Source organism: Columba livia, chromosome 2 (genome assembly GCF_036013475.1).
Source record: "Columba livia isolate bColLiv1 breed racing homer chromosome 2, bColLiv1.pat.W.v2, whole genome shotgun sequence".
Classification (NCBI taxonomy): Eukaryota; Metazoa; Chordata; class Aves; order Columbiformes; family Columbidae; genus Columba; species Columba livia.
In genome coordinates, this window is record NC_088603.1 from 150,782,344 (window position 1) to 150,801,126 (window position 18,783).

Below are 18,783 nucleotides of genomic sequence, written 5' to 3' on the forward strand. Positions count from 1 at the left end.
TTTCGTTCAGGGGTGTCGTAGACATGATTTCTGCTTGTGAGCTAGTATGTAGAGCATATTTGGCATGGACTGTTCTGAGAAAATTGGAACTAAATTTGCAGAACAAACCATCCAAGGACTTCTAAGGACTCATACAGAAATGAACATGGCTCCAAATTGCTCCCAGTACCAACAGCTTTCCTCTCACTACTCCTGTCCATTAACAGTGCCTCACTGGAGTCCGCTGTGGAAGTGGAGTAGGCTAAACAGCCAACAGGCACTCCTGGTGCAGAATGAGAGTCTCCACACAGTGAGTTAAAGCCAAGTAGCTAATGCGTTCTGCATTCACACCCTCGCTTATTTTGCAACAGCTTCCCTGTGTAGGCAAGCCCTGCATGTTCATGTCATTTGATGGTTAGCATTGCATCAGTGACATTCCAGATTCTGACCACAATGTTAGTAATGGAAAGTGGTTCATCTTCTCATGAACTGGTAGGCTTTTTTTTTTCTTTCTGATTGCATCTTTTGCAACTTTTTCTTTCATGTGTCTGGAGCGAATTTATTCATTTTTTAAATGTGTGTGATATTCTTCTAATCTCTGATATATGAAATGATGCTCTCTAACCATGGAAATTGCCTTTATACAGTATACTGTGTGAATCAGTGATTGTTCAGCTTTTTTTCTTCTGAAGAGAAAAACCAAGTAATAAAAGCTTTCTTTACATATATTTGCAATTTAGTAGCTTGTGTCTGATATATTTTTTCCTCATAAGATATTCCAGGGTTTGTCTTGCTTTGCTCATACTGTGGCGTCCCGAACACTTTTGCTCTATTGTCACATGCCCAGTGTGCTTTCATGTAGACCTCAAGTTTCCCGGTCATTTAAGTAGTCTGTTTATCAGTTAGGTTTATTTTCAGCAAGCCTTTGGTGTTTAATTTACTTAGTAAGTTTACACTCATTGTGGGTGATGATAGTTAAGATGGAAGAACATGGCCTTCTTAGATTTTCCAGAAACAGTGAGTTCTCTGAGCTTACTGATGAGCCTTCATGGCATCTTCTTAGGTAACCTTCATCTTCCCCAGGAGCTTCTTCAGATCTAGTCCAGACTGCAGTGATGAGGAAACTGCTGTTTGAAATGTCATCCATGGACTTTGAAGTGTGGATTTCTCATGTTTGCAATAACAGAGGGAGCAAGAAAACCGCCTCTATATGTTTGCCTACCAAACTGTCGGAGTTGTGTGGTTTATAATCAAAGATATCCTTCATGTTCACGTTTCTAGGGACACAGCTCCCACTGCACAACAGTCTGAATTTCCCCAAATCTAAAGGGAAAGATGATGTCTTACTTCTCACTTCAAAGAGTTTATGAGTTAAAGGTTTCACAGGGCACCTCTGGAGTGTTTGTTTGTTTGTTTGTTTTTTTCTCCTAGGTGGGATTTGTAGTCACATTTTATTTATTAATACATTAAATGGCAAACTGTATCTAGCTTCAAGTGTCTTTCCATCTCCTTCACTTACACTTCTGTAACAAGTGCCCCATAACGTTTCAATCAAATCATAAGGTCATTCTGGAAGACTCACATCAACCACTTTTCCAGTCAAAGGATAAAATGGGAACACTATTTCCATTTGCAATAGTGTATTCTAAAAGGCCTGTAGCTTAGTGAGACAAATACTGTAAAATATGCAAGTGCTGTGAATTTGATGGTACTAAAGCAGTTTTTAGAGGATGGTTGCTTAGTGCAGGTTACTGTCCTTTCCTTCCCCACTCTTATTAAGTAAAGGAACTAACAATTTGCTAATTTGTTCACCTAATTTGCTTTTCGCACTCCAAGAAAATCAGAATGGCTTATATTTATAGGATTGTCATTTTATTTTGGATCGACCGAATGCGTGCCTATGTACTTCTTATACAAGTATGTCTAAAACAGGGCCCGTACAAGGGACTTGTTAGTAAATTACCAGCAAATTGCTTGGCCTGGGCAGGAGCAAGTAAATTTGCAATTGCAATCTGGAGCAACATGTCAGAGGCCACCTTCCTTAGATCAACTGGTGTATTGCAACACCAGCAAGTAATCAAATTGTAATGTACTTTAATGTAAAGCCTAGTTTGGCTTGGTTGGCAAATTGAACTATCGCATGCCTCTGGCAAGAGCAGAAAGCCTTTGAACTGTTTGACTGCAGCTGTAGCTTGCACACCTTATTTTCCCTCTTAAAAATCAAATTAAACTGTAACCTGCAGCCTCTGCGGTAAATTTCAAGGAAAATTAAACTGTTGCTAACCTTTCTAGCAAAGATAACTGTCTCTAATCAAGCTGAAAAGTCCAGGCCCAAATTCCCCTCTCCAAGTTTAGACAAATTCATTGAAGGAAAACTCCAGGGCTTATTAAGTACAAAGATATTACTTCTGACTCAGGAAGTCCTTGGCCACAAATTGCAGGAGACTGGGAAAGTTTGCCAGGAAGGTATTAGTCTGTGCTTCCCCTCTTCTTTCACTCCTCCTACAGCATTTACTGCAGACCCATCTCCAGGGCAGGACTCTGGATGGTTGTTCTGGTCAGCTTCTCCGGATCTGCAGTCTAACCCAAACTCAGAGCACTAATGCGTGTGCTCACCAGCTCTTAAGCGTTGCCCATGGTGGTCTCAGCAGTGCGTCTCGTGGAAAGCAGTGTTTGGGTTCGTTCCCTCCTTTAGACTTGGCCTTGGATCTTCTTCAGCCCATGCTGGCAGTGCCCCAGACTCCTTCTGTCTCTTAGAATACAACTCTTGGATGTGGCCATGTCCTTCACCTCCCTCACCTTTCATCATTTTCTGTGTCCTGCTGGCAGGAGCACTTGGTATTTGACTTGCCCTCATCACATCCATGGGTTTTTTGGAGCTCTCAGAGGTAGAATTTTTCCCAGGCTGGATGAGTTGCTGTTATTTCTATAGAGTCAGCAGGACAATAGACCCTCTTGGGAGCCAAGACCTTGTCTGTCTAGTGGCTCAGGCTTATAAAGACTCAATTCTGCAGGCTTAACATTACCCTTTGATTTCCGGGATTAGCGTCTGACTGGTGACAGGTGAGAAGGCAGAACAGCACAGCACACAAGGAAAGCAATCAATTAAGTTTACATTGCAACATCTGCTCACTCAGAGCCAGGTTAGAGAAACAAGAATTGGGTAGACAGGGGATATCATGGGCACTGGAAGCAGCGAGCAGACACCACTCTGTCTGTCACAGAAGTGACAATGACAACAGAGAGGATCTTTCCTCTAATGTTTTTTTAAAATGTATACTATCCATGCCTAATATAATTCACAATATAGCAGTTAATGTCTCCACACCATGGTTTTCTAATTTTTAAAATTTGGCTTTAAAGTTCTCAGCCTCTCTCAGCAGAGTAGGTAAAAACTGAGCTAAGGCATATTAGTCACATTTTTATCAAGAGATGAAAGTGATAGAGATATAAAGTACTGCCAGCTTTTAATTAAAATTGAATAAGGAAAAAACTGTTGGCAGTTGCAAAATTCATTATGGTGTGTTACCAAAAATAGTTACCTTTATGAGAATGCAGTTATATTACAAGAGTGGGCACTAATTAGCCATAAACATTATTGCTGAGATAGCCAGATAGAAAATGTATTACTAATACTCATAACAGGTTTCAATTGGCTGGAATGGAAAAGTAGAAACTCTTAAGGCTCTTAAAATGTAATCTCCCAGACTACCAAAATAAATGTATGTACTTCTGTCACATAAGGCAACATCTGAATTTCAGTAACAATAAGTTACTCTTTTCTGCATCTGGTTTTAATTTCCAAAGAAAACTTAATTTTACAAAAATGTAACCTGACTTAGCTGAAATATGTAGGACCTGATGTTTTTATTTCTTCTTCCTATAGAACAGTCAGACTTGCAGGTTAGATCCTCCAAAATTTTATGCATTTCATTTGGTAAAAAATCCCTTTGACCTCAATAAAAACATCTTCCAATGTGAGTTTACAGGTATAGGTTTACGGTTTAGAGCATCTTACTGACCAGATTGGGATGTATGTGTGTCTCTGCATAACCTCTGCAAAATTTACTGTAACTGAAAAAAGTTCTTTTCCTCTCCCCTCCTGTAATCTAAACATCAAGCAAGAACAACAAATCTGTGGGTGGTTTATCTGATTTATGCTAATTTGCTATTGACATGTTTGAGGTATCACTTGCATCATCACAGTCTTCCATATTTATAACTAAAAATACTAGTTGCTTATAAAAAGGAAATATTTTAAATAATTATTCATTTATGCTGTGATAACCTCTTGAAACCAGGGCCCCGGTCTGACAGACTGCATACAAAATCATTGCAAATGAAGTGCAACCTAAGTGTTTAAGATAAGCTTGCACCAAGAGGACAATTTGAATTCAGGAAGATTAATTTATCCCATCTACAAGGAGTGGGTCTCAGCTCATGGAATTTCAACCACTAAACATGAGGCATCTAAATCAACCTCCAAAGCCAGTACAAGTAAGAGGTAAACCCAGCCTATGATTTAGCCCACATAATTTAGAGACCTGAGTCCTTCTGGGTAGACTCAACACCAGTACCCAAGCTTCAGCTCGTATTTTCAAACTTGGATGCTTCAACATAGTCTCCTAAATTCTTGTGTCGATACCTAAGAGAGCACACAGAGTTGAAGTGGTGAGTCCTTAGCAAAGTCAGAAGGTGCTGCACAAGGTGAATATTCTTCCAGAAGAGGCCACTTGCACAGCTGACATGGAGTGCTGAGCTTTAAAAGTAAAATCACAGGCACAAGCCCCGCATTTTAAAACTTCACCCAGCTTCTTTGGTATCTACATATTAGTGATACAGAAAAAATCAACCTTTGTAATCATTCACCTGTCCTAGATCTTGCTAATACTGCTGCGTTCTGACTTCACTGACCAACATGATGTGCTGGTACACTGGACTTACATGCCAAGTTCGTGAGTTGAAACAAAGTACAACATAGAAAAATGTGAATTTCCAGATGTTTTCAGCAGGAAAGATTAAAGCTGCAGGATGTTGAAATTTGCAGATACATGAATTTAAGGAAATTCTGCGTCAGTATGGTATTTAAATAAGGCAGCCCATGCCAAAGCTGGCACCTACCAATATTTGGAATACTCTTTAGCCTTGCTGTCTCAGTGGGATTTCACCCATTGCTTTGTATTTCAAGACCTTCACTAAACGCCCACTTTTCCCCCAAAAGTTGTATTTTCTTCAAAACACTGTGTTTGTTATAGAATAAACCTTGTATGTGATCAGTGTAAGAATAATATGTGACAGGTTTTCTCTTCTGAAAACTGATAACTGATGCAAGTCTTTTTCTGATGTCTATACCGTTGCAGTTTTGGAATTTACAGTTAAATTGTGTCCACTTTTTCCTTCTGACTTGCAAGTATTTGCTTTTGTTATGGGGTTCAGTATCTGATAAATGTACATTAATACTCCTGGAGATTAAAGCCTTAAAATTATTATTGACATTGGACATTTGAGCTCCTTTTCTCCTTGCATCCATACCCTATTGATTGAGTGAAGCCTTACTAACAGAAACAGAAGCACCCTTGATGCTCGTTGAGTATTGCCTAAGTATTTGCAGCAGTACCTGGGTCAGAAACATTTCTGGATGCTTGGAAAACTCGTGGTGTATTGGCATGGAGAGAAGGCCAAGCTCGGTTAAGAAGGAAGGAAACAGATGCAAATAAAACTGGCATACTGAGAGGTGCTGCGGTGGAGCGGTGGCTGCAGCAGGGATGCTGAGAGCAGCTCATGCAGGGATGTGCTGGCTCACAGGGCAGCGTGCGTGGTCTAGACTGGGTGTGAGAGGTGATGTCTGCTTTATCAACCGGAAGGTGATGGGGTTCTACAGGCATGCAGGACCGACCATAAGTGAGGAAACACTGGTCCTTAACAGATGGGGAAGGCTCAATGCCAGGGATGCAAAAATGCAAAGACTGGCTGATAGGGTGCAATAGCAGCAAAGGGAACCAAGGCTGAGGCTTTGTAGAAGGTAAATAATGAAGTAACTAAAAACCCTCTGTCTTACTTGTGTTTCTCACTGCCCTCTTGGCAGCCAAAGCCAACACACGCCATGGAAGGATTTCATCTTTTCCTAACAATCTGTGCATAGAATCATAGAATGTCCTGAGTTGGAATGGACTCACAAGGATCATCGAGTCCAGCTCCTGTCCCTGCACAGGACAACCCCACAGCTCACACCATGTGTCCAAGGATGTTGTCCAGTCTCTTCTTGAACTCTGTCAGGGTTGGGGCTGTGACACCTCCCTGGGGAGCCTGTTCCAGTGCTCCAGCACCCTCTGGGTGAAGAACTGTGGAGGGGGTTTTGGTAAATAAAGACTTTGTTGATGAATTAGTCTGGCTCAAAGGAATCTCAAGGCCGCTTCAGGGAGCTGAGAGCAGAGTCCGCTGTGAGAAAGAGGGGTGTTCCACAATCACCGGGGTCCTGGTGTGGCGTGAATCATCGGAGGACGTATCATTAGTGAGACTCCAGAGAACGGACAGCCCACGATACTCATTTAGCGAATCCATGCTTGGAGCGTGGACGCATGATTAGAATATAGTTACGTATATAAGGAGACTTGTTTCTGTAATAAATGGCTTAGCATGATTCACATTGAATCGACTTATTTTGCTGAGTCCTTATCTCGCTCTTACAAAGAATCTTTACTAATGACCAACCTAAATCTCCCCTGGCACATCTTCCTGCCATTCCCTCAGGTTCTATTGTTGGTCGACAGAGAGAAGAGATCGGTGCCTGCCCCTCCTCCTCCCTTTGTGAGGAAGCTGTAGCCACCGTCAAGTCTCCCCTCAATCTCCTCTTCTCCAGGCTGAACAAACCAAGTGACTTCAGCCACTCCTCATATGCCTTCAACTCCAAACTCTTCACCAACTTGGTAGCCTCTTCTGGACACTCTCTAGCAGCTTAATATCTTTTCTATCCTGTGTCACCCAGACCTGCACACAGTGCTCCGGGTGAGGCCGCACCAGTGCAGAGCAGAGCGGGACAATCACCTCCCGGCCCAGCTGGCCATGCTGTGCTGGGTGCACCCAGGACACGGTTGACCCTCTTGGCTGCCACAACACACTGTTGGCTCATGTTCAACTTGCTGTCGACCAGAACCCCAAGATCCCTCTATGATGAGCTGCTCTCCAGCATCTCTGGGATTGGAAGGGACCTCAAAAGATCATCTAGTCCATCTTGTCTCCTAATCTCTATGTACAGCCAGGGTTGCCATGTCCCAGGTGCTACATTGCAATGTAGCTTGTGCAGCTAGAGAGAAAAATTCAGTATGGGACACCCTGAGGACTCACCTTGGGGCACTGCTGCAAAAACATTGCAGAACTACCCCAAAGGAATGGAAAGTTATGGCAGGTGTTAAGTTTGCTATTGTCACCAGATAAGATTTAAAGATAAACAAATGCATTCAACTAAAAGCCTAGATTCACAATAACAGAACAAAATCAGGAAAAGATAAAATAACATGTATACATTTATTAAGGTTATACATAGCAATACGTAGTCCCCTTTGCTGCTCCGGTATGTCAGCTCTTGACTCTGGCTAATGAGTTTCTGCATGGATCCCTGGGCTGGCATCCCCTGGCACCTAGAGCTGCTTACACCTTGTTGTCTTCTTGTGGTGGAGGTGGGGACCCGCATCTTCTCTAGCTCAAGGTGGATTTCTTACAGTTTTCCTGCTTCACATTCCCTGGCATTGGGCTGGGAGATTTCAGTATTTTGTTCTGACCCTCCTTCTTAAGGTCACTTCAATAATGTTTCTGTTGTCAGTCTCAAATAACACTTTCCTGGCTTTTATTTTTCAGTAATTATAGTATTTTTAAAATACAGTGGCATGACTTTACAAATGATGCATTATGGTAAACAGTACAAATTCCTTTTAAAGTATATACTGTGTATACAGGCTATATAGCAAGCCCATTTATGGCATTTAAACACGAACTGATCTTGAGGGTAGGACTGCCAAATCTGCAAAAGACCTCATCCTTTGTTAGGTTTTGTTGACTCATCCACTTGTCGCTGTTTTTTGGTGAACCTGAACAGAGAATACCAAAGGCTTTGCATAGATTCAGGCCAGCTTGCTTTCCCTACCAGCCCTCCTTTCTACCTATATATAGTCGCACACACACAAAAAGTGCTTGCTCTTTAAAAATTCACATTTTCTAACAGAGACCATGGTACAGTATTTTTTGTGGTGTCTTGTTCAGAGTGTAGTACAGAAACATGTTGTGGCATCTTAGACATCACTGTGAGATAACGCTTGGCAAATGCTGGATTTTATTTGCTTATTTTAAGTATTGGCTATCTATATTAAATGGAAAATGAAAACTGTCTTGTTTCCCATTTTGTCATCAATCAGGTAATGGCAATGAGTCCATTGAACAAATTGATGAAGACATAGCTGTGACTCAGAGTCAGACGAACTTCATTTGTCCCATTACACAGGTATGCTATCACTGCTACCGTAATTGATTGGGCAGTAGTTATTTCATAATCTCCATTGGATTGTTTATTACAATTCTGCAATACTTTTTAAAAATCAGGCAGTAGAAATGACAAGCATTATCAAAGAAGAGCAACACTGCTTGGGAAAAAACCCCACATAAGCAGTAATGCAGTTTACCATGCAGGACCTGCCCCCGTAATTTCAGTGCAATGCCGTGTATGAATGGCAAATGCACTTCCTGCTGTTTTACGTAAAATCCTGTAAGAAGCACTTTCATGGGCATTATCAGTTCCTTTAAGTCAAGCTTTATTGATTACAGATGGAAATGAAGAGGCCGGTTCGGAACAAAGTCTGTGGACATATTTATGAAGAAGACGCCATTTTAAAAATTATCCAGACTCGAAAGCAGCAAAGGAAAAAAGTCCGGTAAGCTAACAAGCTATTTGCTTTGCTGTGTAAGTGGAATTTTACTCCACTTGTTCTAGGAAATGTATTTGGATTGGCAAGGCTGCAGGAAGTAATACTTCAGTGTCTGCCCAAGTCACCGTCTCCTCATTAGCACAGTACACGTGAAGGAGCTTTTCTTTTTAATGAAAACAATGTGTAAGGAAATATTCAGGAAGTGTGTGGGGAAGTTACAGCTACTCATGGTACCTGCGCAACAGAAGCAAAGAGATTTTGTGTAGCCGTGAACAACAAACTTTAGCTTCCCAAAATTTAATTGCGCATTTTGTTCCCAGTGCTTCTTTAGCAAGCCCTGAAGTTAATGAAAAAACATAAAAATCTACTCTGTGCACCCTCTTTTACAGTTATATTCAAATACAACTGAGAAGTGTTAAAACACTTAAATCAGTATTGAAATGAGAAATATTAAACCACTTTTTAGGTAGTACAGAGTTTAAGAATGATCAGACGGAGCTTTAAGAATGATCATATAGGATTGTGCAGTTCCTGCTATGATGCAATTAAATAATTCTTACTTTATATCATCAAAGCAGCCTGCCACTTGCCACACAGGACATATTTTCTTGAGTGAGAAGATGTAACAGTTGAATTTTTAAACCTGAAATCCTCTCCAGTAAGTTTCGAATTTAGGATGGTTTTGCTTGGGAAAAATAACAACAACAAAAATAAACAGAGAGAAAGAAGAAAAGGGGCTCAAGCACTTTTTAGGCCGAATTTGGAGGACATCATTAGTTTCACGTTTGTTTTTACACTATATGTATGCTAGAGCCTGCACATGCTCAGGAGGGTCTCTCAGAGACCAGCAACCTGATTTCCCCAACGATAACGCCACAGACACCTTAGTTCCTCCATCCCTTGCTCTTGCCTTTCTGTTACACTCTACATCAGGGGTGTCAAACTCATTTTCACCGGGGGCCATGGTGAAATTATCCACTCCTAAAATTACATTCAGCCCTTCAAAGGCAACTGCGAGGCTGACGTGGCCTCCCAGTGAAAATGAGTTTGACACCCCTGCTCTACACACTCCACCATGGGGCATACAAAGGTGGAGTGGGACTTTTTATTCCACGCTTCTTCCTGCCTGCAGGAAAGCACTGATGTGAAAACCAGCATCAATGGGGATGTCCAGCCACTGTGTCCAGACAGCTCGAAGAACAAGACAGAAGTACCTTGCCTGTGTTATGAGGTCTAGGGAGAAAAAGTGGAGTGGGTGCACCATCCTGGGAATTACAACAAAACCAGCAACACGAATGGACAGAAACTTGGCTGGAAAAATAACCAGGAATTGGGAAATAGCTCACAAATTTGAGAGAAGAAAGTGAGTGTTCTGGAGCACAAGGACAGGTCAGGAAGCATGTGCTCAACAGCCCAAAGCCACGACAAAAGTACCTTCTGCAATACAGAAGTGAATTTAGCATGTTCATATCTAAATATTTCTCTTTGTTAAATCCATCAGGAAAATGTCATGGTAGTAGAGACTGTTGTGGTGAACCAAAGTTTCAGCTCTGCTGAAAAACTAATAGCGTCACGTGATTTTTATTTTACCTTATAAGAAATGAAAGACTTGGAGAAAATATAGAGTAAAAAAACCTCATGTATTCTGCACAACACCTAGCTTCACAAGCTACGTTACCCCAAACTGAAGTTATTTGTGCATCCTGAATCCTGGCAGTTCTTGATGTTGAGCTTTTAGCTTGCAGCCTTCCCATATTTACAGTAGTTACTCCAGTATGCTAGAAAAGCACAAGCACAGCAATAACTTGTCTTTGCAGTAACTAAATTAAGAAAGACAACTTGGTTTTCTCTGCCCAGTCTCACTGACCTGCTGTAATTTTAAACTTTCTCGTGAAAACGCAGTCAGTTTTGAAAAACCATCGTCTGCTGTGGTGAGAATATTGGCCAGGTAGTGCAACAAGTTCCCCATTTGAGCTCCCCGTTCTCAGGGTGTTGCTACTCAACTGCACTCCCACCAGCAATACTGAAGTGGCAGCAGGTATCTTGATAGAACAGAGCCATGATTAGGGGGGATTCTCTCTGTCCTGACTCTGAAATCAAAGCTGTTGCTCACTCTGGGCTTACAGAAGTGGCGGTTTCCTCACTCGCACTTTCCCGTTCGGATGCACCGGATCCCTTTGGTGCGCCTGGCAGCGCCGGCTGTGGGTCAGCTCTGCAGCTGACGTATGTGCTGCCACCGCTTTTGGGCTGATAGACGTGACATAGACTCCTTTAGGCAACTCTTACGTGTCTCGGTTTGCTCACTGTTTTCCACTGCCTGGAAGGACATACTAATACTTTATGCTTACAGGAAATATGAGAAGTTTTCTGAGCACTTGTTATTCATTAATCTGTCAAGTTATTGCTCTAGTAAGGTGATAAATGGGAAAACTGAGGCACTGAGCAATTAACTGACTTGTCCATGACAAACACAGTAAGCTGTGGACAAATCTGGAGTAAAAGCTATGAGTACTGAGCATAAATAAGTTCAGTGCCTCAGAGAAAACTTACTCCTAACAGAGGAAAAAATCAGGAGAACTGTTATTTCTGACCACAGGTACCAGCTGTGCATGCCTGGGCTACTTACAAAGGAAAATTACCTTTGATCCCTGAATATCTTTCACCCTTTATCTGGTTGTTTCAAGTAGTTGTAAGTCATTTTGTATGTGATTATGATTTAGAGGCTGTTAATTTGACCTTATTTCTCCTTTCTGTGCTTCTCAGCTCATAAAAGGCCAGGTAAATTTTTACACCAATGAGATAGTCCACTGATTCACCAGTCACCCTTTGCAAGTTTCATTCTCTCCTGTCTATTTCCCTGTACATTAATTTCCCTATTTAGCTATTAGTGAGGATTAGACCTCTCTTCTGCTGATTAATAAGGTAAGAGGTAGTTCCCTGCAGTTTGTAGAAGGCTGCAAAGAGAGGAAGCGGCGCAGAAAGATGGCCATGCCATGCTGGTGGTGTTACTGATGCAGGCAGCTTGTGTATGTGAAGCAAAGGAGTGATCTACAGGTGAGAGGCTCCATCTCCTGCTGTTTTCCTTCTTTCCTTCAGCTGTTGATTCCCACCAGTTTAGATAAATGGATTTAATTTTCCCCAGAGAGAGCTGGTGAAAAGGAAAATAGGTAATGAGGAACTGACATAGAGAATGAATCCCAGATAAATATAAAACAGCAGATGTTATACAGAAGCCTATATCGGACAAAAATACAATTCTTCCGATTGAATGGAGTCTGTCTTTTCTTTTTAACAGATGTCCTAAAATTGGCTGTAGCCATGTCGATGTAAAAGGAACAGATCTTGTGCGAGACGAAGCACTTAAAAGAGCGATTGACAGCCAGAAAAAACAAAGCTGGTCAACACTGGAGAAGTCGGATGGAGACGATGGTGACACAAAGAAAATTTGTTGTTAGAGGTTTTGTGAGATAAGCTGCTGATTGTAAGTAGGTTGCGTAACTGATCGTTATTTAAAGTGTTTCGTTTATAGGCAAAGTTGAAGGTCTCAGCTGTGACTGAAAGCATTTTTTAAACAGCCGAATATGAGGAATTCCAGTTTAACTTGCTTTTTTAACGTTCCTGACATTCTAAAAACTTGCATTTGATAAATAAAATGTGTTTCGCAGCATTTAACCTTCTGTGTGGGTGTGCTAATTTTTTTCAGCACATTAGAGATACCAATTCTGCCGGCATTTGACAGGGAGCGCTTTGCTCAGTACTGCAGGTAGTTCTGTTACTGTCTCTGTAACTGCTGGAAATACCCGGAGTAGGGCACGTGGAGCAAGGATTTACCCAGGTCATAAACTCTGCCTGGGAGCGTGTCCGCGCTTTAATGCAAACCTCAGGAAGCCTTAATAGAGCTTAATTTGCAGGAAGTGCTGCACATCTCTACCTTGCATGTGGACACGCAAAATTACCACTCAGCTTTGAGGATCTTGGCCTCGTTCTTATAATTATTGAACACTCTGCCCTCACTTAGGCTTTTCTTTTGAGATTCAAAAGCTTTCATTTCAGGCTTTTTGCGTTTGGAAGTCCCAGAGGGCTTTACCTTAATAGTATAGGTTAGGAGACTAGAATTATTTACAACTGTATTCCAATAATTTGTAGATAATACAAATATATTCTAATATATTCTAACCATATGCCTTGAATTGAAAAGCAGTTAATCTCATTTCCCGTGTTTCAGATATCTATGCATTTGGGCATAGATCTAAAAAAGGACTTAAACTTTGCGACACTGTATATATTACCTAAAGTGATCTGAACACATCTAGCAGATAGGGCATTATGCATATGAATCAGAAATAGCCATAGCTAAAAGGAGCTGCCTTGGTGGTCAGATGATAATTTTCTCTTGGCATATGTGAAAGAGTAAATACAGGTTTCTTTGAGCCTTTGGATCCTTAGCAGCTTTGATGGTATTTTCCTAAGTCAATTTTCTGAATTTACAATCTGACATTTAGTGTAAAATGTAGCTAAGGTACCTAAATACTGAGCTTTCCACTCTGAGTTGCTGTTTGCTAACAGCTTTCCTTTCATAGAACATTATTAACCCCAATTGCACTTAAGAGGGCAAACCACTTCAAACTGAAATTGTTATTTTGTAATTGAAGAATATTAATCTGCAAGCTGATTTCATAGCTAAAAAAGGGAACCGAACCATTATTATTTGCACTGAGCTTTTGTGTTCAAAACACTTCATGGGAATTAGCTGGGTAATTTTCATAATGTGGTCTAACCCCAAAGGTCCGTCTTCTCAAAGCGGAGCAGGGCTCATGAGCGCTGCTGGCCATAGGAGCACAGCTGGAACAGCTGGAAGAGACTGGGGGCAGTTGAGCTGTATGTGCTTGTTTGTATTTTTCTGTGTAAAAATAGGTTCCTTTTAAGACATCTCAGGTCTCAAACTGATAGTTTTTAATATGGGTCACTGATTTTCAGTTAAATACCACAAGGGAGGATGTTAAATATAGCATTTATGATAAAAAAAAAAGGAGGGGAGGGAGGATGTCCTAAACTGTTCATAGCTTTTTGTTTCATCTTTAAGCTTGTGGTTAAATTTACTCCAGTGCAATTTGTAAGCAGAACACTCAGAAATGGTAACTTGTACTGGTTAAACAATTGCAGTTTCTGACAAAGGTGCATTAATGTCCTCAGGGATCTAATTCAATCCCCAGCGGTAATCCCCCTCCCAAGTTCTCAGATGCAAAGATGTACATATGTTTTACATGGCCGCAGTGTCACACATTTAGTTTGTGTAGGTGTCTGGATGATTGAGTGCACCTTCCAATAACACGTAACATTATAAATGCTAAATTATACCCAGATTAATTCATACCAACAAACTGGTGGCAGCAGGTTTGCTTTGCTACGTGTGGTGTTTGTGCCAGTATTACCCTTAGATAGCGACAGTTGTTCCTGATACGGTCGTTACCCTCCTGTTGCAGTGAGTAATGCTACGAGGGAGATTGCTGTCTTGGTTACACCTTGTTGTGTGTTAAAGAGAGAGGCTTGACCCATAGCAGTGCCAAATAGTGAAGCACTCTTTGCTACTCTAAGTGGAAAGGTATTTCTGAATGTTCACATTCCTGCCTCAAAATGCATGATCTTCCATCCCTCCTTTGCTAGGCTGAGCCTGGCAGCGTCAGTGAGTCAGAGACTGAACAGCACGTGCAGCCTAAATGCTGAAATCCTTCTCAGTCTCCAGCTGAGAGAAATGGACTGCCTGCTTAGCATTAATAACAATTGCATGTGAGCTGAAGAGGCATGTGTGTTTAAATAGAGGTAGGTTTCTTTCTTTTGGCATCAGAAATACTTTCATTCAAGTATGGCCACAGTCATATTACCCAGAAAAAGACAATTACTTCATGCAATTATGTCAGGATTGCTGATGAGAGTACTTGAGTGCCAATAAATTCAATGATGCATCACGTAGACTTGACTTCTAGAGAAAAATATCTGTATTTACTGAAATCAAAGCAGTGCTCCCCAAAATGTTTGGCTTTTCTGAATTTATATCATAACACCCAAGGAATCCTAATATGACGAGTGATTTTTTTTTCCTCTAAACCTGGAATCTGAACCATCCTGTTGATTTTTCATGGCTGGTTGTCTCTTGTTGGTGGTTCTTACAAGTAATTTTCCTTGTGACCTTTCTGTTCCCATGTGTCCCATGTCTCCCATCAACTCCACTCTGGGTAGAGAGAAGCTTGAAAGGGTTAAAGAATAAAAATAAGTGATGAATAAGCTGATCTGTATGATTCACAGAAGTGGAAACTCAACAGCAGTTAAACCTTCAAACCTTAATCTGTTTTGGCTATAAGATATCATATGTAAACAGGCATATGTTAACAGTTCACAGGGTAGTTTGTGTCTCATTGTTTGACGTCAGAAATTTTGCAACAATATCCAAAGAAAGAAACTCAGAGGTGAGCTGTTTTTTTTTCCTTTTTTTTCCATAAGGGGTGCTTTGCAAATGCAGCAAACCTCAGCGTAGCTGATAAGGGTCTGTCGCTGAAACCTGGTGAGAATCTGTCTCTGCCAGAGAACAGAAGTTCCACATAATATTTTGAGTGATAAAAGAAGGGCCTAATCAAACATAAAAATAAAGGCAAGAGAGATCTATATGCAACAGCTTTTGTGGTAGCCCGAGGCACGAGCCATTAGCACAGCTCTCACACTTGAGCAGATTCTCCCCGTGAAGCAGAATTCGCCATTTTACAACTAGAGACTCTGAAGTTTTCAAATCAGTGGAGCCGTGACGTATGTAGATAAAAACTAATCAGGCAGGCATCTCATGGAAGATTTAGCACACTTGTGATAAAAGGAGTGCACATTCCTCTGAATCAAGGACATATTCATCATTACTGCTCCGGAGCTGTGATCTTATTCATTCTAGAAGAATCAGAAAGAGTTGGCTAAGTCAGCGCTCCCTTGAGAAACACCCGGAGCAAAAGCAGGGGCTGCAGGAAGTGATACCGATGACTCAACAGCCGAGGCCAACACGCTGCCTTATTTTAGACAATGTCCTCTTGGACACACTCATGTTTCCTCATGAGTGGCTGATGACAAAGGTCTTACCTACCTGCAGTCACAAGTACCTCATGACATTTTTCTCAAGAAAAGCTCTAGTATTGTGGCCAAAACTAGCTTAGAATTCACTGTGCAGCTTGATTAACTTCCATGGCTGTTTCAAGTGAATGTTGATCTCCGCCTTCTCTAAAAATCTACATGTATGGATCCTGAGGTACCAACTGAACATTTCCATAATGGATACTGCTCTGTTATGCAGTGAAGAAGTTGCACCTGGGAAAGGTGCTTCCCGGACTGGAAAATGTTAGAATATTCCAAGGACAGGTCTTCCTTTCTCTTGCTACAGCCAAAGCCTTAAGCTGATGGCTCCTCACTACAAGTACAGACTAGTACTGCCTGCAGTTCCAAGTCTTCCGTAAATAAGGATTTATTTTCTGATCATAAATTACTTACTGTTAATACCTATTATTTCAAACACACGATGTGGTCACAGCAACGCTCAGAGGAGAACCCTGTATGGATTCTAGGCTGCCAGCCAGTAACTATAAGAAGTAAAAACATCCGATGGATTGTTAATCAAGTAAAATTCTGGGATGTGTGTACATCATACAGTAGACAGCCATGCATGTGCTTATCCTCTTGCATGAGTAATGTCAGTGACTTAACAGCGCTGCAGGAAGGTACAGAAAACACCGTGTGTTTCACCATTTCAAATGCCGCAGAAAATGCTGTGCTGGGCTGAGAAGAGAGCCTGCCTCGCTTGTACTGCTGTTAGGCCAGAAGACAGAGCTTGAAAGCAGGCACATGAATTGAATTGCATGGGAAGCTCACCAAAGGAAGTGTTTGCTTGTAAACTCAGTATGAATAGGATCTTCTCTGACCGCAGGGGAAATGGAGAGACACTCATTCACTGTCCGCTTGTGCAATCCACTTCTGAAGTAAAGACAGGATTTGAGGTTTAAAACCTGAACCTCCACACGTCTTTCAAGCAGCAGAAGGAGCCTTCATTCTCTCTAGTCCACAGAGGAACAAAGTCAGGAGGTGCTGCTCATGAGACTCCTTGGAGTTGATAACAACTGGCTTATCAAAAGGGAATTATTTCGATTTCCTAGCAACAGCAACCCTCAGAGCAGCTTCTGTGCGGGCTTGAGGGGAGACATCTGAACACCATTACATTGCACTTCTTTTGATGTCACTACGTGCTTGTCATGTGTTTTATATCTTAACAGTGAATCTGCCATTGGGTTCCACAGTGTCTAAGGATGGTTGTGGGTTTATCACTGATGCCTTTCTTGCTATAAAAAACCATTACTTCTAAGTTCTTTATCACCCGGCCACACAACTACTCTTGGAGCCCCATCTGTGCAGGGTGATTCTCTACACTAGTAGATTATGGACGACCTGCTGGTTTTAAATTGCTGCCTTTCAATCTAGCAGTAGTTTAAGTTTCATTACATGGGTTGAGATAACTTGTAAAATAAATATAGATATTTTTCATCATTTGCCTGATAGTTTAATATTAGCTGAAGTATTTCTATGACACATCTCTCTCATCCGATAACTGAACTAATGACTTTCTAATTTCTTCTCATAGCAAGCAGCCAGTTTATTTATAAGTGGCCTAATCTAATAGAGATTTACGCTGCGTATCCCATGAGACATATTGTCGAAGTTACCAGACCTGTCCCAAGCACTGGGGAAGTGGGGAGATGGTTACACAATTCTCATTGCCTCTGGCTGTTCTAGTTACAAAGATAAAGGGTCAGAGAACTGGAGCAGCAGAGATAGTTTTGTGAGCATCTAAGGAAAAGCAGCTGATCAGGTGAGCATAAGCAGTGGCTGAGGGCGAGACAGGCTTGAATGACACATAACAACCCCCACTAAATAAAATAACATGCCAGGAAAAGAGAACGTTGATGCCTGACCATCAGAAATTCTGGGTGCTTCATCTGGCAGATGCTATAGCACTGCTCATCTGTTTTAAAAAAGAGAAAAAACACATGAAGAGCACCATCCCGATTGCCACAGTTCTGGCAAATCTGTGCTGGGCAAGACCCTTCCCTTTGCTGGCAGGTGCCAGGTCTGTGATGCACATCCCACAGGATCCCATCTCCCCTCGCGCAGCAGCCAGGACTCCGGGAAGAGAGACAGTGAGCAGTCCTGCTGGATTTGCCCATCCTTTGCCAAGGCAGGATCTACTTTTTGTAATGGTTTTATTATATCCCTTGACTGGGAGCTCCTCGGACTTCCTTAGTGCTTGGAAGGTGCCTGCTCCACAGAGATCTGTGTTCCCAAAGGCCACCCCTGCCCCTCCTCACTGGTACTGGGCTCCCGTCAGAGCATGCAAGGTGGGTGTTTGGTTCCTTGTTGCTCGCTGCCTCACAGTCGTTCATTTTTCCAGCACTTGGGTAGTAAGACTCATCCACAGAGCCAGTGTTGTATCCCAGGTTAGGTCTATAAACGTAATTCTGCGCTGTTCTGTGCTCCACAGTGATTTACAGTGCCATCCATCGGAGACGTGCAACGCTGCCTTGGTTCATTTGGAAGGGCTGTAAAGCCATTCAGACTCCAATTCACTGCGGGCAGAGCTGAGAATTGCCATGCTAGTATTCATCTCATGTATGCTAAGCAGGTAGCACCCAAAACTTATTTTATGGGAGGAGTGGGAGATGGAATGATGAAGTCTTGTGCAGGGCACAGAAATAACACCCCCAATGGCTTTTGATTTCAGTAGGAGACTCATGCAGGAGATGTGCCTGGGTGCTTCAAAGCCTGTGGCGTGATCTACAATGGCAAGTGTGGTAACCCAAAATTCTGCAAA

At 41.8% G+C, this 18,783-nt stretch overlaps 1 protein-coding gene across 2 annotated transcripts in view; it reads left to right on the plus strand.

Annotated features, from left to right (window-relative positions):
• The window catches only part of NSMCE2 (NSE2 (MMS21) homolog, SMC5-SMC6 complex SUMO ligase), a 134,072-nt gene extending 121,506 nt beyond the window's left edge, over window positions 1-12,566 (plus strand). For both annotated transcript variants that reach the window (XM_065054385.1, XM_065054386.1), the window contains 3 exons: window positions 8,388-8,473; window positions 8,794-8,900; window positions 12,190-12,566. In XM_065054385.1, coding sequence (XP_064910457.1) covers window positions 8,388-8,473; window positions 8,794-8,900; window positions 12,190-12,349 — 353 coding nt within the window. In that variant the 3' untranslated portion in view covers window positions 12,350-12,566. The remainder of the gene's footprint in view (window positions 1-8,387; window positions 8,474-8,793; window positions 8,901-12,189) is intronic.
• The last annotated feature ends 6,217 nt before the right edge of the window (window positions 12,567-18,783 follow it).